Genomic DNA, 25,130 nt, shown 5'->3' with positions numbered 1-25,130 from the left:
TGGATACATTATCTGGGCCTTTCTGGCTGCTTTGCTGAGATTTAGGATCAAGCTCCCTGTATTCCAGGAGAGGGATTTGACACTTGAGATGAGCTAATAATGCTACAACGTCTCATAGCCTGTCAGTGGTTATGAGATTTAAACTGAGGTATTTGAGTCAAATGTTACATGCTGCAGCAGGATATAGATTAATCAGCTAGCAGATAGCTTGCACTGTAAACACACACACACACACACACACACACACACACATACACAGCGGTTGACTGTTTACACACCTCGGCCTGCAGATAAGGTGGAATTTCTGTCCTCTCTGATCCAATCTGCCGGAGGACACGTCTGTGTCAAGTGCCCCTGATTCCACTTCCTGTGTTTTTGTTGTGAGAAGCACAGAGATAGTGTAGGAGAGATGGTACAGGGGAAAGGGTGCTGGAGTCCCCTCTCGTGGTGCAAATCCCTCAATCTCTGGACACAGACACGTTGCGCACACACTACACACGCATACAAGGACAGAAACAGAAGCTAAAAGCCTTGCCTGTTGCCTTTCTGGCTGCTAGGTTTAGGAGTCTCCGTTTCTCAGCTCTTATCTCTCCCAGACTGATAAAGGGCATGTAGCTGTAATTCTCTGTGTAAACAAATGAGACATTGTTTTTCTTCTGCTGTGTGAGAGACACACACACACACACACACACACACACACACACACTTTCGCACTCTTACGCACGCACACACACTTGCGCGCGCTCTCTCTCTCTCACACACAGGTGTTGCTGCTCTGTAGGCCAGTCTGATGCTCCTGAGGGCCTCCCTTCCTGACTGCATTACAAAAAGCCCATTACTCCGAGCGTTGCCACATGGCTGCTCCTTTTACCGGCGATACGATCCACATTAGCATCAACAAAAGCCCTCCGAGCTCCGTGTCTCACTGGCAGACAGGAGGGAGAGCACAGATAAGGCCAGGCAGTGATGAGCATTCAACCTCCCTTTAAAGGGAAGACCTGCTCACACTGCATTGTGGGATAGGTAATCAACAACGGGTCACATGCGCATATTTGTTTCATACCCAGTCTCTATGACAGATTGCATTTGTGTGGATAGGGACGGAGACCTTGTGAATATTGCTAATAATGTTCCATATATGCACACACACACACACACACACACACACACACTACTTGCTCTCCGCTCTTTTGTTGTAGTTCCACCATATGAGGCTCCTGAAGGCTCAACGGCATAGTGCTAAAGCAACAAAAGAAAAGTCTGGTTGCTAGAGAACAAAGGGTCAAACAGAGAGGTGTAATGGGGAACAGAGAAGTGGGTGGGTGGGGGATTGACTGAGGAGAGGTGGGTGGGGGATTGACTGAGGAGAGGGGGGTGGGGGATTGTCTAAGGAGAGGGGGGCGGGGGGGGTTAAATGCCAGACCCAGAGAGAGAATGTCATTCCAGTGCATCTCAGTGGAACAGGGAGCCCGGCTTTCAGCATCTGAGAGTGAGATATGATCAGTACAAATAACTCCTGCTAATGACGCGGCGATCCGCTCCGAGTCAGGTGCCCTTATCTCTGCATCCTAGCCTGACTTTTACACACACACTCAACCCTCTCTCCACATCTACACAAGGGTACTGGAAAAGGCACAAGGCACCATTGAGGCCTCCCAAGTGTTTGTGAATAGCTCTGGTCTGCGCAGTTGTTTTTTGGGGGCAAAGTATGAGAGGAAATGCGGCGTACTGGCCTCTACGTGTTGCAACTCCACTATGGGCCTGGTGCAAGTACTTAAAGGGATTTTTAAAGAATTTTTAAAATATTTTTTTTCCAAAATCCTGAAGTATCCCTTTAACCTCTACAACCCCATCTGTCCCCTTTTATTAATGTAGCTTTCTTATATAGAACACCTGTTAGCTTTCTCATTTACAACTGTGTAAATAAAGCATAGCAGAAAAGACAACACAGAGTATAAAACAAATTAAAAAACTGGGGGATGAGGTAGGATTAACACTGAAAATGATCATACAGGTAGAGATATTGTGCCTTATATAGAACCTTTATTACTGTAGCTAGCGTTAGACCTTTATTACTGTACTTCCTTATATATATTATATATTTTTTTAACCTTTATTTTACTATTTTCAGCTAAGAGCAAATCTTATTTTCAAACTGCATGCAATGAACAGTATAAATGTATCCACAGTTTTAATTTGTACTCTTGTCAGCTCGGGTATTTGAACTTTTTCAATTACTAGTCCAACGCTTTAACCTCTACAACCCCATCTGTCCCCATTTATTAATGTAGCTTTCTTATATAGAACACCTGCATTACTGTAGCTTCCTTATATAGAACACCTGCATTACTGTAGCTTCCTTATATAGAACACCTGCATTACTGTAGCTTCCTTATATAGAACACCTGCATTACTGTAGCTTCCTTATATAGAACACCTGCATTACTGTAGCTTCCTTATATAAAACACCTGTATTACTGTAGCTTGCTTATATAACACCTGTATTACTGTAGCTTGCTTATATAACACCTGTATTACTGTAGCTTGCTTATATAAAACACCTGTATTACTGTAGCTTGCTTATATAAAACACCTGTATTACTGTAGCTTGCTTATATAAAACACCTGTATTACTGTAGCTTGCTTATATAAAACACCTGTATTACTGTAGCTTGCTTATATAAAACACCTGTATTACTGTAGCTTGCTTATATAGAACACCTGTATTACTGTAGCTTGCTTATATAGAACGCACCTGTATTACTGTAGCTTGCTTATATAGAACGCACCTGTATTACTGTAGCTTGCTTATATAGAACGCACCTGTATTACTGTAGCTTGCTTATATAGAACGCACCTGTATTACTGTAGCTTGCTTATATAGAACGCACCTGTATTACTGTAGCTTGCTTATATAGAACACACCTGTATTACTGTAGCTTGCTTATATAGAACGCACCTGTATTACTGTAGCTTGCTTATATAGAACGCACCTGTATTACTGTAGCTTGCTTATATAGAACGCACCTGTATTACTGTAGCTTGCTTATATAGAACACTCTCCCGGCTCCCCCGTGAAACGGCCTGGTTATTTTAAGTGATTTGGGGAGCATCCGGTTTCAAGTAAATTAGTAATAGTTCCCCCACTGCTAGTGGAAGCCTTTGATCTGTTTTGTGCTCCAGTATTAAATGGTTTCCCTCCAAATGGTGAAGAACATGCAGACACCGGCAGCTCTTTTATCAGCGTCCGCTAACAGGGCTGTTCACTCGCTCCCAGGCTTTGAAGCATCGGATACTTCACTCTGAGAACAACAAAACATACTAAAAGATCGAGCCTAATACTTTCCCCCCCAGTTACTTCTCAGAAGTAGGTCCCTTCGCTCATCTCTGCAACTCCTCAATGGGCTCGGGAGGGGCAAAGGTCGAGTCATGAGTCCTCCGAAACATGACCCGCCTAGCAGACTACTACTTATCAGTAGTGGGCCAATTGTGCGCCATCCTGTGGGGCTCCCGGGCGGTTGTGACAGCCTGGGATCGAACCCCAGGCTATAGTGGTGCCTCAGCACTGTGGTGCAGTGCTTTTGACCGCTACTCCACCTAGGACTCATAACCCTTCCCACGTCCTGTGTTACTTTGTAAGACGAGGATAAAGCAACCTTCTCTTTTTTTAGGGGTGACGTGAAATGGAAATTGAAATGGTGAAGGTTCTGTACCTCTTCTGAAAGGATGTGTTCCTTTGAAGTGAGTTGGAGAAGTGAGTTGGAGATGGTGGGTGTGCTCATGGAGGAAGAGTTTTTCTTTTATCTTGTATTTCGAGTTCAGTTGCAAGTGAGAGATTATGAAGGTGTTTCCGTTGTTGGTGACATGAAAGGGCTGTGTAGCATAGAGAAGTATTTCTAGACTTTATTGAAGAAAAGTTGATTCCAGTTCATTACTCTTCATGCAACATTAGTAGCTCATCTCATCTAGTTGCGTTTGTCACCATATTTTGACAATGAAACCGTTTCGACATTGTAAATTCAATAAGGCATTAGTAGTTAACGTTTGTTTTAAATACTTGAAAATGGACTCTTTGATTCAGAAACAAAATTCTGCTTTATTTCAACTTGTTGAAAGTACTGGACTTTGTACACTGTGTATATTAACAAGGAGTGGAATTAGGATAGTTTTTGTGTCTGGGTGGATTATTGGCATAATTGTAGTTTTTGCCAAGTATTACTGCGAAGACTAGACTACAGGTCCGCTCTGCGTAAACAGTGGCTGGGTTGAGCAGAGTTAGTTACTGCAGGAACCAGTAGGAGTGGTTGGGTTGAGTAGGGTGAGTTACTACAGGAACCAGTAGGAGTGGCTGGGTTGAGCAGGGTGAGTTACAACAGGAACCAGTAGGAGTGGTTGGGTTGAGCAGGGTGAGTTACTACAGGAAACAGTAGGAGTGGCTGGGTTGAGCAGGGTGAGTTACTACAGGAACCAGTAGGAGTGGCTGGGTTGAGCAGGGTGAGTTACTACAGGAACCAGTAGGAGTGGCTGGGTTGAGCAGGGTGAGTTACTACAGGAAACAGTAGGAGTGGCTGGGTTGAGCAGGGTGAGTTACTACAGGAAACAGTAGGAGTGGCTAGGAGTGGCTGAGCAGGGTGAGTTACTACAGGAACCAGTAGGAGTGGCTGGGTTGAGCAGGGTGAGTTACTACAGGAAACAGTAGGAGTGGCTGGGTTGAGCAGGGTGAGTTACTACAGGAAACAGTAGGAGTGGCTGGGTTGAGCAGGGTGAGTTACTACAGGAAACAGTAGGAGTGGTCTGGCTGTTCACACCAATGCTGCAGCTGGCCACCACTTCCATTCCTGAGTATTATGGTTAAAGCTTTCCTGAACTTTCAGAGGACTTGCCAGAACCTACCAAACTATAGCACAGAGGAACAATTGGCAGAAACCCAATCTTTGAAATCCAACGCTGACAAATTGCCCGGTGGTTGACTTTGCAAGGCCTGCTGGACCGTATAGATTTTTACCTCTTTGTGTGTATGATTGTGAAAGAGCAGGGACGAAGAGAATGCAATATTGTGTTTGATTAAATAATTCATAGGATATCTCTTAACAGGCACATAATGTTCCTTGGTATTGAGAGAAAAAGTAAAGATAAATGTTCTTTCCTTTGTCATCTATGGTTGTTCTGGGGGAGAGGAGAAACTCTGCCCCAGTATGTGGATCCCTCTTCCTGGCCAAGTCCTCTCGATGCCCAGCACATATTTTATGCTTTTATCAAGTCCTATGAATCACCAAGCTCACTAAAAGGAAATCACGAGATCTGAGAAAAGCAATTTTTATGATTTATTCCAGGAAAGCTCCATATTTCCCAAATCTCTATGGAAATTAGGCCCATCTGCCAACACATAATTGCTGTTTTCACCTTAATGGCAAAATGATCAACATTTGTACCCACGTTCAGGAGTATCCTACGTTGGATATTTGTTTGTTTGCAAGTGACGACTAAACTCCATTGTTTAGGCCAATCCGGTTGGTTCTCGTCTGAGGTGTCTTATTGGGGTTTGAACCAAAAGATCTGTAGAAGCTCTGCCGACCCAGACTGTAACCCTGGGGAGAAGAAAACAGATCAGAGCTGTCGATTGGCCCTTCCATCTGACAGGTTAATGAATGGAGAGGGCAGATCTGAAGGAAGTCACGCTGAGCAGGCCTGCAGTGATAGGCCTGTAGTTCAGACAGAGCCACTACCCTCCACACCCCCTCGCCCCCCCACTGAGTCTGCTACTCCCAGCCCTGAAGGATACCCTTTATTTATTCATCCAGTTGGTTCTTTCACGCGGGGCCACCTTGGGGCAAATTTAATTGTGCACCGTCTGGGTTTTCGTTTGTCTCTCGGTCTCTGTCTCTCTCACAATGGATTTCTTTGGATGGCACTTCACTGTTACAAAAGGTTAGGGAAACAATGAATTGCACCGTGTCCGTCTTGCATTTGTTGAAGATGTAATGATACCTTTGCCTGATGGCGTTGTCTGGGGCTGGTTAAAAGTGCCCTGTTCTGTCGTGTCTGACAGCTTGTCCCAGAGTCCTCCTTTTACTTTTTTAAAAACAACAAAAAAATAGCAGATATTTGCGTCTGTTGCCATAGTTCTCTTGAGTCAGAGGTCAGGGCTGTAGCAGTAACAAAGTAGTTGTTTTTGTAGTCTTTCTGTTGGAAGGGTTGTCACTCTTACACACCGGGCCTTGTTCAATCAAATGTACCCCTGCTCTGTTTGAGGCTCGTGGTTGTCACTAACCTGTCCTTCAGCATTACGTAGTGAGCCCACTGTGATGGCTGAGGAGGCAGAGGAAGAATGAGGCTTATTCAGGGTGGTTAATTAGCTTGTCCAGTGGAGGTGAGAAGGGTTTCAGTCAGAGGGATGAGCCTGTTTGAAATGAACAGGATACCACAGGGATTTGCTATCTGGGAGAGGCAGATTTACCTAATCCTGCCAACAACAGTCCTCTCTCTCTCTCTCCTCTCGCTTTCTCCACCATACCACACTTATTTTCAGTCTCCCCACACCCGCCCAGACACTCTCCTCTCCTGCTGCACACAGTCATCAAACACATTTGTGTCAGCCTCACTTCATTGACTAGCTCCTGGTGGGTTCCTCCCTATAGCCAGAGGATGAATCCTCTCCCAGCACTGATAGAAATGTGAGGCCCGCCCTAGCCCGGCAGAGGCCCGCCCTCTAGCCCGGCAGAGGCCCGCCCTCTAGCCCGGCAGAGGCCCGCCCTCTAGCCCGGCAGAGGCCCGCCCTCTAGCCCGGCAGAGGCCCGCCCTCTAGCCCGGCAGAGGCCCGCCCTCTAGCCCGGCAGAGGCCCGCCCTCTAGCCCGGCAGAGGCCCGCCCTCTAGCCCGGCAGAGGCCCGCCCTCTAGCCCGGCAGAGGCCCGCCCTCTAGCCCGGCAGAGGCCCGCCCTCTAGCCCGGCAGAGGCCCGCCCCGCCCTCTAGCCCGGCAGAGGCCCGCCCTCTAGCCCGGCAGAGGCCCGCCCTCTAGCCCGGCAGAGGCCCGCCCTGCTCTAGCCCGGCAGAGGCCCGCCCTAGCCCGGCAGAGGCCCGCCCTCTAGCCCCGGCAGAGGCCCGCCCTAGCCCCGGCAGAGGCCCGCCCTCTCCCGCCCTCTAGCCCGGCAGAGGCCCGCCCTCTAGCCCGGCAGAGGCCCGCCCTCTAGCCCGGCAGAGGCCCGCCCTCTAGCCCGGCAGAGGCCTCATGCTTGATGTCATCCCTGCTGCTCCCCAGATAAATTGGCCTTGTATACTTGGATTTACAACACCTCAGGCTAAAAATTGCAAATGAAAAGATTAGTCTTGAAACAGTACAACATGTTGATTAAATACCGAATCGTGGACCCAATTGTAGCACTGTTAAAGACACTAGTTTACTGAGCCATGTTCCAATTTTTGTCTCTTAGTGTTCTCTCTGGTTGGATTAAAATCTTCCTGTAAAAGTTTTTTCCCTGCACAGCTGATGTAGTCACTGTGACCCAAGGCCAGAAAGCGAACCAGCAGTGTTTTCAAACCGCCGGGGTCCGGTGGGTCGCCTCTTTTTGCCTGTAAGTAGGATGACAGATCACCGCGAGCCGCGAGAATTGGATCCTTCCTTTCAGTCTGCCAGCTGAGCCGGTGCCAACCAAGGCAGTAAAGCTGGTGTGGCCGGGCATACCAACCATTCTGTCCAGCCTTTCTATTGCTTGGTCTCCCTACCCCTCAATAGCTATCAGAACATCCAGCTGGATCCAACGGTCAACGGGTCACATCCCCAGTACCAAACCCAGGCAGGCCTGGCATTGTTCCTGTCAGAGGGTTCACAGGGAAGGAAAGTAAAGGGGGCACATTATAGCTCCTTGAGAAGCGCTGGAGGACAGGAAAGAGCCTCCCGTACGGCAACAGTGGAGATCAATTCCATTTCTGTCCCTTTTCTTGTATTTAGGGAATTTGATCATTTTGCTTATGGCAAATACTCCCCACCGTGTAAGTTATTTGTATGGAAGACTTACATAAAAATATATATATATTTTAACTAGGCAAGTCAGTTAAGAACAAACTCTTATTTAGATGACAGCCTACCAAAAGGCCTCCTGCGGGGACAGGGGCTGAGATTAAAAATACTATAAAATATAGGACAAAAGACACATCACGACAAGACACAACACTGCATAAAGAGACCGAGACGACAACACAGCATGGTAGCAACACAACATGGCAGCAGGCCAGCAGCACAACATGGTAGCAGGACAAGACATGGTACAAACATTATCGGGCACAGACAACAGCACAAATGGCAAGAAGGTTGAGACAACAATACATCACGCGATGCAGCCACAACTGTCAGTAAGAGTGTCCCTGATTGAGTCTTTGAACTAAGAGATCCCGTTTGAGGGTTTTTTTTGCAGCTCGTTCCAGTCGCTAGCTGCAGTGAACTGAAGAGGAGCAACCCAGGGATGTGTGTGCTTTGGGGACCTTTAACAGAATGTGGCTGGTAGAACGGGTGTTGTATGTGGAGGATGAGGGCTGCAGTAGATATCTCAGACAGGGGGGAGTGAGGCCGAAGAGGGTTTTATAAATAAGCATCAACCAGTGGGTTTTGCGACGGGTATAAAGAGATGACCAGTTTACAGAGGAATATAGAGTGCAGTGATGTGTCCTATAATGAGCTTTGGTGGCAAATCTGATGGCCGAGTGGTAAAGAACATCTAGGCCGCTCGAGAGCACCCTTACCTGTCAATCTATAAATTACATCTCCGTTATCTAGCATGGGTAGGATGGTCATCTGAATCAGGGTTAGTTTGGTCGCTGGGGTGAAAGGAGCGATTACGATAGAGGAAACCAAGTCTAGATGTAACTTTAGCTTGCAGCTTGGATATGTGCTGAGAGAAGGATAGTGTGCCATCTAGTCATACTCCCAAGTACTTGTATGAGGTGACTACATCAAGCTCTAAACACTGAGGTAGTAATCACATTGTTGGGGAGAGGGGCATTCTTCACACACTTGAGGTGTGTGGCTGTTTTGTGTCCAGTGAGTTGGTGGGTAATCTAATATGGCAGGTTTTAAATATTTTTTTCATGAAACTTCTCATTTTATCCATTGTCACAGCTCCAGCTCTACCCTCCTAATAACAGGTGTTTTGTTCACTCATCTTTTCTTGACAGCACTTCTATCTAGTCAGTCAGTGAATACAGGTGAACGTCAGGCTCAGTTGTTAATCGTCTGCTAGTCATCTGCACCACAGGCTTTATAGAGAACAGGTCTGCTGTCTATTTACATGACAGCTACTCAACTACCAACTACTCTATATAGCTACACTTCTAAGCGTTTGTTTGTTCGCTCATACAGAAAATAATTAATTTTTTGAAACAGACATTTTGATTTCAATGGACATCCAATTCAGTCTGAGGAGCTATAAGCTGTACCACTACCCTCCTGCTGGAAAGACAGACCCTCCCCCTCATAGGTTTGCTCTCCAGATCACTGTTATTTCCCGACGTGTTTCCTGGTGACAGATGGGCTTGGAAACGAGTGGGATGGAGAGATGAAGGGGAGTCTGGGAAGAGGGAGGTGGCCAGACATGAGAGAGAGAGAGAGAGAGGGGCATTTCCAGCCTGACTAAAGAGACTGACACAGTGGGCGAAGGGACAAAGAGAGAAGAGGGAGGAAGGTGTAGAGATGTAGAAAGAGACGAGGAAGAAGAAACTGACTTCTGTTTCTCTGTAGCAGCAGACTTTTCTCTTCTTATTACCAGGCATATTTCACATCTACATTCCTATATTCACCAGTCCTTACTGGTATAAAGGATATTTTCTTGGAGCGTGTTAATTTAGCTCAAGGTCAGTGTGCTGACTCAATAAAGCAATACCATAGGGTGGATATTAGATGCTAACAAAGGGCAGTGTGACAGTTTTCAAACCTCGTACCAACTATCTTCACAGTATACCAGGCCATTGAACTGGACTTCTATTTTATTTGTACAAATACTGTGTTATTACATTTTTTTTTTTACAAAATTGCTCCTATGGGAAATCCTTCCAAAACTGAGATGGGAAGGGCCTTTAGGGAAGATGTTATGTTTGAGAACTCTTTCTCTCCTCTCTCGCTCTCTGTCTCTCAGGAAATTCAATTCAAAGGGCTTTATTGGTAAGGGATATATATGTTTACATTTCCCAAGAAAATGGAATAGACCATGAACAAAAGGGAATTGTAAAAGGGAAACATTAATTAACATTATATTCTTTTAAAACTTTTGAGTGTAGACATTTAAAATGTTATATTATTGGCTATGTACAATGTTGTAACAATGAGCAAGTAAGTAGTTGAAGTATGAAAGGGAACGGTCTGTTCAGGCTCAAGGATGTTGCTGTTCGTGGTCTGTTCAATATATCTCCAGCAGTTGGAGGGGTGGGGGAAGGAGGCTTCCTGCTGGGGGGGGGGGCACTGGGGGTCTTTGTGTGGAGGGTTAGAGACCCCCTGGTTTTCTCTTTGGATTTCAACATGACTCTGAGAGGTTCACCTTGGTAGCTGCTGATAAGTATGGAACGTTATCTGTTCTGTCAAGAATTTATCAGAGGCCTATATTCCATTTTTCATGATTAAACCAGGCAGTGATGCTGTTTGATGCGACTAAGCCCACCGTTGATATGAGCAGATCTCCTCCATGTTAAATAGCCTCGACGTAGATTCCCCATCCTTGAGCTGATTAGTGTGTCCCTTTTAATTAGTGTGTCCCTTTTAACTGACTTTGTGCCATCAAGGTCCTTCAGTTACCTTGTAAAAGCCCAACCTGAACACTACTCTGAGTGAGAAGTGTACTTATAACCAAATATTATCCTGTGAACACTGCGCACACACACACATACACACCTTCCCAGCCTTGTAATGTCCCTGAAAGCATTTCTCAAACAGCAGCATTCAAGCATTTTTCAGCTTCGGCACACAGGCCTAGTGATGTAGCACATCCATCGGTGTGAATCCACTCCTCTCCCATTCACCCGGCTCGGGGAGAAAGGGGTGGCTATCAGGACACTGCCGTAAGTCGCGCTTCCAATCCCAAACCCTTTCTGACTGCAGAGTAAAGTGGATTTCGGAAGCGGCGGGACCGAGGTAACAGCCCATACTTATCAAGCAGACAACCTCATTTTCTCCCCTCTGCTCCCGGCTTGTCCAGGGCTGCAGACAGTCCATGTTTTCAAGACGAACGGTGGGCCCCACAACGCAGAGCAGAATAGATTAGACCTCGCTGCCTGTAATGCGGTTTCCTTCTGACACCTCCCATCCCTTTCCATAACACTCCTCCCATCCCTTTCCATAACACTCCTCCCATCCCTTTCCATAACACTCCTCCCATCCCTTTCCATAACACTCCTCCCATCCCTTTCCATAACACTCCTCCCATCCCTGCCCATAACACACCTCCCATCCCTTTCCATAACACTCCTCCCATCCCTTTCCATAACACTCCTCCCATCCCTTTCCATAACACTCCTCCCATCCCTTTCCATAACACTCCTCCCATCCCTTTCCATAACACTCCTCCCATCCCTTCATAACACTCCTCCCATCCCTTTCCATAACACTCCTCCCATCCCTTTCCATAACACTCCTCCCATCCCTTTCCATAACACTCCTCCCATCCCTGCCCATAACACTCCTCCCATCCCTTTCCCATAACACTCCTCCCATCCCTGCCCATAACACTCCTCCCATCCCTGCCCATAACACTCCTCCCATCCCTGTCCATAACACTCCTCCCATCCCTGCCCATAACACTCCTCCCATCCCTGCCCATAACACTCCTCCCATCCCTGCCCATAACACTCCTCCCATCCCTGCCCATAACACTCCTCCCATCCCTGCCCATAACACTCCTCCCATCCCTTTCCATAACACTCCTCCCATCCCTGCCCATAACACTCCTCCCATCCCTGCCCATAACACTCCTCCCATCCCTTTCCATAACACTCCTCCCATCCCTTTCCATAACACTCCTCCCATCCCTTAACACTCCTCCCATCCCTTTCCATACACTCCTCCCATCCCTTTCCATAACACTCCTCCCATCCCTTTCCATAACACTCCTCCCATCCCTTTCCATAACACTCCTCCCATCCCTTTCCATAACACTCCTCCCATCCCTTTCCATAACACTCCTCCCATCCCTGCCCATAACACTCCTCCCATCCCTTTCCATAACACTCCTCCCATCCCTTTCCATAACACTCCTCCCATCCCTGCCCATAACACTCCTCCCATCCCTTTCCATAACACTCCTCCCATCCCTTTCCATAACACTCCTCCCATCCCTTTCCATAACACTCCTCCCATCCCTTTCCATAACACTCCTCCCATCCCTTTCCATAACACTCCTCCCATCCCTTTCCCATAACACTCCTCCCATCCCTTAACACTCCTCCCATCCCTGCCCATAACACTCCTCCCATCCCTGCCCATCCATAACACTCCTCCCCATCCCTTTCCATAACACTCCTCCCATCCCTTTCCATAACACTCCTCCCATCCCTTTCCATAACACTCCTCCCATCCCTTTCCATAACACTCCTCCCATCCCTTTCCATAACACTCCTCCCATCCCTTTCCATAACACTCCTCCCTTTCCATCCCTTTCCATAACACTCCTCCCGTCCCTTTCCATAACACTCCTCCCATCCCTTTCCATAACACTCCTCCCATCCCTTTCCATAACACTCCTCCCATCCCTTTCCATAACACTCCTCCCGTCCCTTTCCATAACACTCCTCCCATCCCTGCCCATAACACTCCTCCCATCCCTTTCCATAACACTCCTCCCATCCCTTTCCATAACACTCCTCCCCTCCCTGCCCATAACACTCCTCCCGTCCCTGCCCATAACACTCCTCCCGTCCCTCCCATAACACTCCCTCCCTGCCCATAACACTCCTCCCGTCCCTGCCCATAACACTCCTCCCGTCCCTGCCCATAACACTCCTCCCATCCCTGCCCATAACACTCCTCCCATCCCTGCCCATAACACTCCTCCCATCCCTGCCCATAACACTCCTCCCATCCCTGCCCATAACACTCCTCCCATCCCTGCCCATAACACTCCTCCATCCCTGCCCATAACACTCCTCCCATCCCTGCCCATAACACTCCTCCCCCCTGTAACTCCACAGCTGTGTGAAATGAAACTATTTCAGCACAGAACGATTTCAGGGCCCAATGAAGCCCTGGCATAACGATTGGTTGTAGTCCATAGGCATTGGAAGAGTATATACGTTTGTTGTTCACTAGCTTCTCTCTGTGTTCTCAAGTAAACAATGGAGGAATAGTCTGTGGCCCTGCAGATATCAAGATATCTGTGGATTAAAATAACACAACTCTCTTCACTGGAAGAAACACATTCTCTGACTTTGTTTGCAACTCAGATGAGGAAGGTGTTGCATCTTTTTGGCAACGACAAGTTCAGTAGTGTGTGCAACTCTCTTCTCTTTTCCCAGGTATTCCTTTGGGATGCAGTTATGAAAGCCAAAGTTAAGTTTGCCTCCGGTTGTCAAAGATTGAGACTTTCCTCTTGTAGAAGTTTTGATGGTAGAGGTGCCTTTTTGTGTAGTTTCAAATGTAGTTTGCTGGCCTCGTTGTTGGTAGAGCATCTCAGCCAGGGAGAGAGATCTTGTCCTCGAGTCTCTTCTTTCTCTCCTTAACCCCACAGGGTCGTCCTCCCCTCTCCTACACCCAACTGCTTCTTAACCACTCTCTCCCTGGCTGAGATGATCTTGTCCTCGAGTCTCTTCTTCTTCTCTCCCCCTTAACCCCACAGGGTCTTCCCCTCTCCTCCAACTGCTCTTAACCACTCTCTCCCTGGCTGAGATGATCTTGTCCTCTCCTTTCCCCACAACCCCACAGGGTCGTCCTCCCCTCTCCTACATCCAACTGCTTCTTAACCACTCTCTCCCTGGCTGAGATGATCTTGTCCTCGAGTCTCTTCTTTCTCTCCTTAACCCCACAGGGTCTCCTCTCCTACATCCAACTGCTCCCACTCTCTCCCTGGCTGAGATGATCTTGTCCTCGAACCCCCAACTGCTTCTTAACCACTCTCTCCCTGGCTGAGATGATCTTGTCCTCGAGTCTCTTCTTTTCTCCTTAACCCCACAGGGTTGTCCTCCCCTCTCCTAATCCAACTGCTTCTTAACCACTCTCTCCCTGGCTGAGATGATCTTGTCCTCGAGTCTCTTCTTTCTCTCCTTAACCCCACGGGGTCGTCCTCCCCTCTCCTACATCCAACTGCTTCTTAACCACTCTGTCCTCTGGCTGTAGACTGCACAGCCTCCCGGGTTTTGTTGGACAAATAAGGTGTATATATTATCACTAAAACATTAATCCACTCCATATTTGTTGCCCTTTCAAAATGTGAAACTGCTGTTGTCTACTCTTGCTATTCATTGGGAGATAGAATTGGCCTTGTTTCATCTTTTATCTGCTGTGTTTGGATTTGTAATGTTGTTTCTCAAACATTTGCTCATTAACCTTTAATGATAACCAAAAAACACTGAAATTCCGGCTGCACTGTAAATAGGATCTTTAAAGTTGGTTGAAAAAATGCTTACGGCTCAAGTCTATTCCCGTCTCATGGCTTTGTGCTGTGTTGTAATCCCTATGGGTCTCAGTAAGGGTGTACTGTAGACAGTTGTAAAATGTTGTTCACCCTGAGCACTGTGGTAATAGCATTGAACATACACACATTGTATCTCCTGTTGGTTTACAAGAAGATTCATGATGTTTATACTGGGGGGGGGGGTTATAATGGGGGAGCTGATGGAATTCCTCTGATGTTTCCAAACCTGGTTTATGTATTTTGTTTATAGTGAAGCGCTCACAGTGTCTTCACACTCTGTGATAAGCTGGCCTGCAAATATCAGCTCGGTGCAGATGCTACTACGAAGACTATTTTCATCACCTGGACTTACCTCGCTTTAAGCCAGCCACGTGATCCACTGATATGCCTACGCGTCCATCCACCGCTGCCAGGCTAGCCACAGAGCAGGGCGCATCCACCGCTCGCCATCCACCGCCCATCCACCGCCAGGCTAGCCACAGAGCAGGGCGCATCCACCGCCGCCATCCACCGCTCCACCGCTCCATCCACCGCTGCCAGGCTAGCCACAGAGCAGGGCGCATCCACCGCTCTCCATCCACCGCTGCCAGGCTAGCCACAGAGCAGGGCGCATCCACCGCTCTCCATCCACCGCTGCCAGGCTAGCCACAGAGCAGGGCGCATCCACCGCTCGCCATCCACCGCTCTCCATCCACCGCTGCCAGGCTAGCCACAGAGCAGGGCTCATCCACCGCTCTCCATCCACCGCTGCCAGGCTAGCCACAGAGCAGGGCGCATCCACCGCTCTCCATCCACCGCTGCCAGGCTAGCCACAGAGCAGGGCTCATCCACCGCTCTCCATCCACCGCTGCCAGGCTAGCCACAGAGCAGGGCTCATCCACCGCTCTCCATCCACCGCTGCCAGACCTGCTGTTTTCAACTCTCTAGAGACAGCAGGAGTGGTAGAGATCCTCTCAATGATCGGCAGTGAAAAGCCAACTGACATTTACTCCTGAGGTGCTGACTTGCTGCACCCTCAACAACTACTGTGATTATTATTATTTGACCATGGTGGTAATTTATGAACATTTGAAGATCTTGGCCATGTTCTGTTATAATCTCTACCCGGCACAGCCAGAAGAGGACTGGCCACCCCTCATAGCCTGGTTCCTCTAGGTTTCTTCCTAGGTTTTGGCCTTTCTAGGGAGTTTTTCCTAGCTACCGGACTTCTACACCTGCATTGCTTGCTGTTTGGGGTTTTACACAGGGTTTCTGTACAGCACTTTGAGATATCAGCTGATGTAAGAAGGGCTATATAAATAAATTTGATTTGATATTGTGTAGCGAGCTAGCCACAGAGCAGGGCGCTGTTGTGTAGCGAGCTGGCCACAGAGCAGGGCGCTGTTGTGTAGCGAGATGGCCACAGAGCAGGGCGCTGTTGGGTAGCGAGATGGCCACAGAGCAGGGCGCTGTTGTGTAGCGAGCTAGCCACAGAGCAGGGCGATGTTGTGTAGCGAGCTGGCCACAGAGCAGGGCGATGTTGTGTAGCGAGCTGGCCACAGAGCAGGGCGATGTTGTGTAGCGAGCTGGCCACAGAGCAGGGCGATGTTGTGTAGCGAGCTGGCCACAGAGCACAGAGCAGGGCGCTGTTGTGTAGCGAGCTGGCCACAGAGCAGGGCGATGTTGTGTAGGCCACAGAGCAGGGCACTGTTGTGTAGCAGCTGGCCAGAGCAGGGCGATGTTGTGTAGCGAGCGGCCAGCTGGCCACAGAGCAGGGCGATGTTGTGTAGCGGCCAGAGCTGGCCACAGAGCAGGGCGATGTTGTGTAGCGAGCTGGCCACAGAGCAGGGCGATGTTGTGTAGCCACAGAGCAGTGATGAGGTTTGTGGCTGCTGTATTGCTCCAGCCTCTGCATCAGCAGCGCGTTGGCCACGAGATGAATGACCCTGGAATGAGTGTGTCAAAGGAAGAGAGGCAGCTTGTGGTCCAGCCCCACTCCAGTCGCTTTGCACTGCTGACTAGGGATGTTGTGTGTCTGCGCTTTAAAGCATATGGTCAGCCAATTTGACACCATCGCCCTTAGAATAAGCCTCGGCAGAGCCCTCTCTCTTCCACTGCTCCTAAACTGCTAAAGGCGGTCATTTTGTCTCAAACGGTGTGATTTGGACCCCCAGAGCCCAGCTTCCCCAACTGTTCCAACAGCAGCTGAAGACGGAGATGATTAAGCGTGTGATGGTGCTCGAGGCCTGCTGGAGAGGACAAGTCCCAATGCAGTAGCTCCACACAGGTCTCTCTCCATCTGTCTCACAAGCCAACATATAAATACACAGTCTGCTGTTGTGCCACAGTCACAGGCCTGCCCATTATAGACACACAGGTCCGTTAGACCTATTGATGTGTTGCTACAGTTTAAGGAGCTTTTAAGACCACTGTCTCCATATATGTTATGATGGAACATGTGTAGCTCCTTTCAGGAAGTTGACTATTTTGCTTTCCATAGCTTCTCCCCAATGGCCTTTCTAAGCGAAGAGATTCTGAGAGACACTTAGAATTACTGGAAAAGAGAGAGCAAGAGGGTTTCATCTTATCTGTTGTCTGTAGCTTGTGAGGTGTGGAAATTGCTCTCTGGGTTGCTTGTCCTACGTTGCTCTGCGAGCTACGTGTTGCTCGCTCGCTCTGCGAGCTACGTGTTTCTCGCTCGGTCTGCGAGCTACGTGTTGCTCGCTCGGTCTGCGAGCTACGTGTTGCTCGCTCGGTCTGCGCTCGGTCTGCGAGCTACGTGTTGCTCGTGTTGCACGCTCGGTCTGCGAGCTACGTGTTGCTCTGCGCTCGGTTGCTCGCTCGGTCTGCGAGCTACGTGTTGCTCGCTCGGTCTGCGAGCTACGTGTTGCTCGGTCTGCGGTCTGCGAGCTACGTGTTGCTCGCTCGGTCTGCGAGCTACGTGTTGCTCGGTCTCGGCTACGTGTTTCTCGCTCGGTCTGCGAGCTACGTGTTGCTCGCTCGGTCTGCGAGCTACGTGTTGCTCGCTTGCTCGCTCGGTCTGCGAGCTACGTGTTGCGCTCGGTCTGCGAGCTCGTGTTGCTCGCTCGGTCTGCGAGCTACGTGTTGCTCGCTCGGTCTGCGAGCTACGTGTTGCTCGCTCGGTCTGCGAGCTACGTGTTGCTCGCTCGGCCTGCGAGCTACGTGTTGCTCGCTCGGTCTGCGAGCTTGTGTTGCTTGTCCTATGTTAAAAATGATGTACACCTGGCGACCGTGTCAGCGTGCATTGTGTCCGGCCTGCCACAGGAGTTGCTAGTGCGACGCAGGGCCAAACCCTCCCCTAACCCAGGCGACGCTGGGCCAAACCCTCCCCCCTTGTCTGTGCTGTTATTGTAATAATAGTTTTTAATAACCTGCCCAGGGACTTGCTGTTGAAAATGATCCGGCTGGCTAAAACAGTCACTTTTACTTTAATGTGCACTGTCCCTGTAAAAATAAACTCAAGTCAACAGAAGAAACTATTTTTTTTAGTTTAGGGTTACCTGGCTGCAGTGCAGGGGACTGAGCGGCCATACTGCCTCTAATGAATTCCATGTATAACTTCTCCATGGGAACGCGACGGGACAACTGGCGTTTTGAGATAGAGAAATTACCCCCAGAAGGTAAATGGCAGAACTGATGCTGCGATCATGCCACAGACCTGGTAACTCTCCCTCCTTTCCTCCTCTCCTGAGATGTCACCTCCTTGGAACATAACGGCATAATTTAAACTACATTGAACATGCAGCCACTTATTTTAATGCTGTTCGTTGCGTTAAAACCGGTTTCAGAATCCTTTAATTATTCTGTTTCTCACCCCTGCAGAACTGATAATTGTGGGTATTTATCTAAACAATACCACTGTGTGACTCTGGGTGAATGTCTGAATTATTTATGAGGGCAAATGCAGAGCAATTGTTGTCAGTGAGGTTTACCATTACGCAGGGATAAATGGCTGGAAGAAAGCCTTCCAACACCTTCCTTTCCCTTCTCATTAAAGCACTTTTGTAGGGAGGGGACTTGGGAACGGGATAAGATTCGTCTCTGCCTTGCCTCTTGCCAGTGAATTCTTGTGGGCTGGTTTTGGCTGTGGGTTGTCGTGAACGAGCAGGAAGACATTTTGTACTGAATTTGACGTTGATTAGAGGCTGTTCAAGTCAACAAGAACGTACTGCCATTGTTTAATTACTGCGAACTAACTTCAACCACACTTCCTCTCTCTCCTCTCCAGGCACGGCGGCGAGGCCCTTCAGCCCCTTCTGGTTCTCGGTGGAGCCGTGGGACACACTGGCTGTGAGAGGTGCCCCAGCACTGCTCAACTGCTCAGCGCACAGCGGGGACCCTGCCTCGGAGCCCACTGCGCCCCAGGCCCGTGTGGAGTGGAAGAAGGATGGAACCTTCCTGAGCCTGGCGCCAGACGACGGACGGCGGCGTATTCTGCCTGACGGCTCGCTGCTCATCTCTAGCGTGGTGCACTCCAAGCACAACAAGCCCGACGAGGGCACGTACCAGTGTGTGGCCACCATCGACAGCCTGGGAACCATCGCCAGCCGCACCGCCCGCCTCACCGTGGCAGGTAGGACCCATACACAGAACACATATAATACTGGGTTCTATTTCATTCTCTGGGTAAGACTGAGGAGGGAGAGAGGGAGTTGAAAGGCAGCAATAAATGATGTATGTAATGGTTGACGAAGAGATTGAAGAAGAGGAAAGAGAAGGGGGACTGGCATACAGTGTAAATTAAGTGTGCACTAATTGATCCAGGCTGACCACATTACCGGTCCTAAGAACACAGCACTGAGAAAAGGCCTCTGTTGTGAAACTCTGTTGTCCAACTGGTATTGGTGCTTATTTTCAGTATATTTTCAATATATGTTGCTGCACTGTCTCAAACATGAAGGGGGGTCTGGTTGTGATGTCGCTGAGGGCTCTGCAAGCTGCAGGGCTGTACAATGTGACCTTGTTTCATTTGGGTGAGAGAGCCGAGCAGAGCAGCAGGGATTATTAGGTGTTTGAGCTGGGTCTTGCCCCGAAATTCAATTTGCAGGCGGAGGAGCGCAGGAATGCAATTATGTTCTCCCTCAGCCCTGTTATGTTGGAGAGGGGTGTGTGGACGACTGGAGAGGGCCTTCATCTTCGACTCTGCCAGAGTAGCCTTCTCAGGTGTGGGTGTGAAGTCACTCTCACGGTCGATCTCTGACTGCATGTGTTATCATAACCTTTGGAGCTAATGAGCTCGACTTCGTTGAGGACAGCGGACGACCGTTGGGTGGTAGAAAAACAGCTCTACTACTGCAGTGTTTCCCAACCAGGACTGCCTGGCCTATTTACAGGGGGTACTAGGACCCCTGGGGTTACCTGGCCTATCCACAGGGGCTACCTGTCCAATCCACAGGGGGTACTAGGACCCCTGGGGTTACCTGGCCTATCCACAGGGGCTACCTGGCCTATCCACAGGGGCTACCTGTCCAATCCACAGGGGGTACTAGGACCCCTGGGGTTACCTGGCCTATCCACAGGGGCTACCTGTCCAATCCACAGGGGGTACTAGGACCCCTGGGGTTACCTGGCCTATCCACAGGGGCTACCTGTCCAATCCACAGGGGGTACTAGGACCCCTGGGGCTACCTGGCCTATCCACAGGGGCTATCCAATCCACAGGGGGTACTAGGGGGGGCTACCTGTCCAATCCACAGGGGGTACTAGGACCCCTGGGGTTACCTGGCCTATCCACAGGGGCTACCTGTCCAATCCACAGGGGGTACTAGGACCCCTGGGGTACCTGGCCAATCCACAGGGGTACTAGGACACCTGGGGGTACCTGGCCTATCCACAGGGGCTACCCCCTGGGGGTGCCTGGTTTAGCCTCAGGGGCTACTAGGACCCCTGGGGCTTCCTGGCCTAGCCTCAGGGGCTACTAGGACCCCTGGGTGTACCTGGCCTAGCCTCAGGGGCTTCTAGGACCCCTGGGTGTACCTGGCCTATCCACAGGGGGTACTCTAGGCAGAGCAGAATTCAGTTGGCGCTACAGTAACCGAAAAAGATTGAACCACTGTACTACATTACCCATCATTCCATGTGGAACATTTCCTGTTTTATCACAGTGAAGACTGTTCTACCCAGTGTCTGTTCTACCCAGTGTCTGTTCTACCTAGTGTCTGTTCTACCTGGGCGTCTGTTCCTCAGGGGCTACCTAGGTTCTACCTGGCGTCTGTTCTACCTGGTTCTACCTAGTGTCTGTTCTACCTGCCTACCTAGCGTCCTACCTGGGGTCTGTTCTACCTAGAGTCTGTTCTACCTGGCTGTTCTACCTAGTAACCGAAAAGTTCTACCACTGTCTGTTCTTACCCCGGCGTCTGTTCCATGTGGTCTGTTCTACCCGGCGTGTTTTATCACAGTCTGTTCTAGACTCTGTTCTACCTAGTGTCCCGGCGTGTTCTACCCGGCGTCTGTTCTACCCGGCGTCTGTCCTACCCGGCGTCTGTCCTACCCGGCGTCTGTCCTACCCGGCGTCTGTCCTACCCGGTGTCTGTTCTACCCGGTGTCTGTTCTACCTGGTGTCGGTCAAAGGCTGCTTTCTAATCTATACTGCTGAAAAGAGGCATCATTCCGTGATGGTTTTATCCTTTAGAATTGCCGCTGTGATCCAATGACACATGCATGATATGTTATTGTCTTTAGGCCTTTCAATGTTAACACTGTGATGCGATGGGACACTGAATAAACGATGGCGTCAGATGACTTGACATTGTTTGCAGCCCGTGTGTGTGTGTGTGTGAATGTGTGTATGTGTCTGTGTGTGTGTCACAGCTATCCCCCACTCCACTCGATCACATGGACTGACCAGACACTATCATCATGGGAAATCTCCTGACCTATCTGGTCACACTGCCGCATCAAAATAATCAACCTCAAGAGAGCGTGCATGTCTGCGTGTGTGTGTGTGTGGCTTCATGGTATCTGGTGGAGTCTGACTCTGTACAGCCATCCATCAATCTGTGTCAGTGTGGTCAGTGCATGTTTTATGTAGACAGCAGCACTCTGAGGGAAAGGCCTAGGATCAGGTCCTGCTATAAAACGATACAACCACAGAGTCAATGAGATTCACCCGGGTCAACTGTTATGGGATTTAAATCCATTTTACAGAGGCATAGAGCTGGGCTACATCTCCTACTTGTCCTTAGAGGCATAGCGCTGGGCTACATCTCCTGCTTGTCCTTGCAGAGGCATAGAGCTGGGCTACATTTCCTACTTGTCCCACATACAGTGCCCGCTGTAATTATTAGGACAGATGAGGCATTTTGGACTCTATACTCCAAAACTTTGGATTTAAAATCAATGGCTATGAAGTTCAAGTGCAGACTGTCAGCTTTAATTTGAGAGTTTTTCCATCCATGTCAGGTGAACTGTTTCGAAATGACACTTTCCAACATTTTGTACACAGTCCCCACATTTTTAGGGAGTCTAAAAGTATTGGGACAAATTCACTTGTGTGTATTAAAGTAGTAAAAATGTTGTATTTGGCCCCATATTCATATAATGCAATGACTACATCAAGCTTGTGACTCTACACATCTGTTGGATCATTTGCTGGTTTTGGTTGTTTCAGATTATTTGGTGCCCAGTAGAAATGAATGGTAAATAATGCATTGTTATTTTTTCATTGTAAATAAACATGTTTCTAAACTCTTGTACATTAATGTGGATACTACCATGATTACGGATAATCCTGAATGAATCGTGAATAAGGATGAGTGAGAAAGATGGACGCAGGACATGCTACCCTCTCACCATTACAATAACATGGGAGGTTAGCATTTTATATCATACCCCCAAGACATGCTACCCTCTCACCATTACAATAACAGGGGAGGTTAGCATTTTATATCATACCCCCAGAACATGCTAACCTCTCACCATTACAATAACATGGGAGGTTAGCATTTTACATCATACCCCCAAGACATGCTACCCTCTCACCATTACAATAACAAGGGAGGTAGCATTTTATATCATGCCCCCAAGACATGCTAACCTCTCACCATTACAATAACAGGGGAGGTTAGCATTTTACATCATACCCCCAAGACATGCTAACCTCTCACCATTACAATAACAAGGGAGGTTAGCATTTTATATCATACCCCCAAGACATGCTACCCTCTCACCATTACAATAACAGGGAGGTTAGCATTTTATATCATACCCCCAAGACATGCTACCCTCTCACCATTACAATAACAGGGGAGGTTAGCATTTTATATCATGCCCCCAGAACATGCTAACCTCTCACCATTACAATAACATGGGAGGTTAGCATTTTACATCATACCCCCAAGACATGCTACCCTCTCACCATTACAATAACAGGGGAGGTTAGCATTTTTGTGGGGTATGATATTTGTGCGTCTAATGTTCTCACTCATTGTTATCTGTAATCGTGGTAGCATCCACATTTTTGGCTTGCATGCATGCATGCAGACACACACACACACATCCTGCCCACGTCGCCCAACGATCAGTCTCCAGCTGGCTGTCAGGTTGGCAATAGAAAGGTTAATTGCGATGTGGCGGGAGCAAGCCATTACAGTGGAGAACGGCCTGGAAATGGGGCAGTGGGTGCGACCTCTGAGATGTAATGGCGATAGCGGGCGCGGCACGCTGACAAATGCAAGGGAGTAATATCAGTGATTGATGGGAGGAAGGCATGTCATTCCCCTGATCCCTCTCTAGAGAAGTCTTTGCTTCAATACCCCACCCCCCTCCTGTCTGTCCTGTCTTTCCTCTCATCTCTCCCACTTAGTTTAGGGCTGGGCGATATGGCTAAAATATATCACTGTATTTAAAAAAAAAAATGGACGGTATTTGACTTTTGTTTTTGAATAATTAAAGTTGTAAATTTGCTTTGAGTAGTGAGCAACACTAGGGTGGCAAGGGATTTCAATGAGTCTTTGTCCATTCTGATTGGGTTGAATTGAACAATATAAAACAAACTCATTTTCAGTCTTATCATACATTTTCTGCATTTCCTGCACTCATTTGACACAACTTCTACACTGCCATGTAGGGCTGCACGATATGGGCAGACAAGGCATTTATTTTAAACCAAATGTTGCATTTGCAATTTGACTTGTAATTTAGAGCTAAACACTTGGGTGAACTGTTGGAATCATGGAAATGGAACGATTATTCTAATTCTATAGTTAAAATATAATAGTGGGCACTTTAACTAGTGTGGTTTGACATCAAAATGAAAAATGCCAGGGAGGAGTTATTGTCACAGGGTAGGAACCAAAGTGTTGATAAGTGTTCACTAGAGCTACATTGCTACAGCTCTTAGCTGCTTCATGTAGTTAATATATTCCTCTTTTATTTGGAAGATACTGTTGCACAAACAACATGCTGATTTACTGGTATTATCAGGCTGTATAGAAAATTAAGTTTGCTCTGACTCAGTACATTTATTATCTAGCTAGCATTAATAAATGCCCAACTTTAGGCCCAACGTTCTAAGAAAAGACAAACTAGCTGTTTGCAGATGTAAGAAACACAAACTAATAGTGTCATTACAGAACGCTAGTGGATTTATATTAAGAAGCAAAGTGAAAACAGTATTGTTTTCATCATTGTTGCATGTGCTGCATTGACCATGCAGACTGAACTCAAGTGTCTCCTGGTAGAGGAACAACAAATTGAGTGACGGACGGTGACGGACGGTGGAAGGTCTGTGTGGAAAGCTGCATGGAGAGTAGAGAGAGATGACTCGATTAAATCAAATCAAATGTTGTTTGTCACAAGCTCTGAATGCAACAGGTGTAGACCTCACAGGGAAATGCTTACTTCAAGCCCTTAACCACCAATAGTTTTAAGAAAAATCTAAATAAAGTAACAAATAATTATAGAGCAGTAGTAAAATAACAATAGCGAGGCTATAAACAGGGGGTACCAGTACAGAGTCAATGTGTGGGGGCACCGGTTAGTTGAGGTAATATGTGCATGTCGGTAGAGTTATTGAAGTGCCTGTTCATGGATAATTAACAGAGTAGCAGCAGTGTAAAGGGGGGGCTGCACAATGCAAGTAGGCTGGTACTGCTTAGCGAAGTCAACTATATCAATGGACGTTACACACAGCGTATCACTTTTAACAAAGCAAAGTTTAAAGTACTAAACCAATCTGTGCATCAATACTGGTATATCGTAAAATATGGTATTATACGGTATACCACCCAGCCCTACACTCGTTTCACTCCCTCACACCATTCTGTCTCACTCCACCCATCACACCATTCTCTCTCTATCCTTCACACCATTCTGTCTCTCTACCCCACACACCATTTTCTCACTCTATCAATCACACCATTCTCTCTCTATCCTTCACACCATTGTCTCTCACTCTACCCCACACACCATTCTCTCACTCTATCCATCACACCATTCCAGCTTTCTTCATTCCCATCCCTCTCCTCCACCATCCTTCTTTTGTTTTCCCATTCCCCCTGTTTAAACATGTTTTTTTGTTTTTAATTGA

The 25,130-nt window shown here is 48.1% G+C and overlaps 1 protein-coding gene across 1 annotated transcript in view; it reads left to right on the top strand.

The window, feature by feature from the left end:
- neo1a (neogenin 1a) overlaps positions 1-25,130 on the top strand; it is a 237,197-nt gene that overhangs the window by 49,056 nt on the left and 163,011 nt on the right. Inside the window, 1 exon segment of the mRNA XM_064988713.1 lies at positions 18,831-19,175. Within this exon segment, the coding sequence (XP_064844785.1) occupies positions 18,831-19,175 (345 nt within the window).

Source organism: Oncorhynchus masou, chromosome 2, assembly GCF_036934945.1.
Source record: "Oncorhynchus masou masou isolate Uvic2021 chromosome 2, UVic_Omas_1.1, whole genome shotgun sequence".
Taxonomy (NCBI): Eukaryota; Metazoa; Chordata; class Actinopteri; order Salmoniformes; family Salmonidae; genus Oncorhynchus; species Oncorhynchus masou.
The sequence above is the reverse complement of the archived record's forward strand: the minus strand, read 5'-3'. Positions and strand labels throughout refer to the sequence as shown.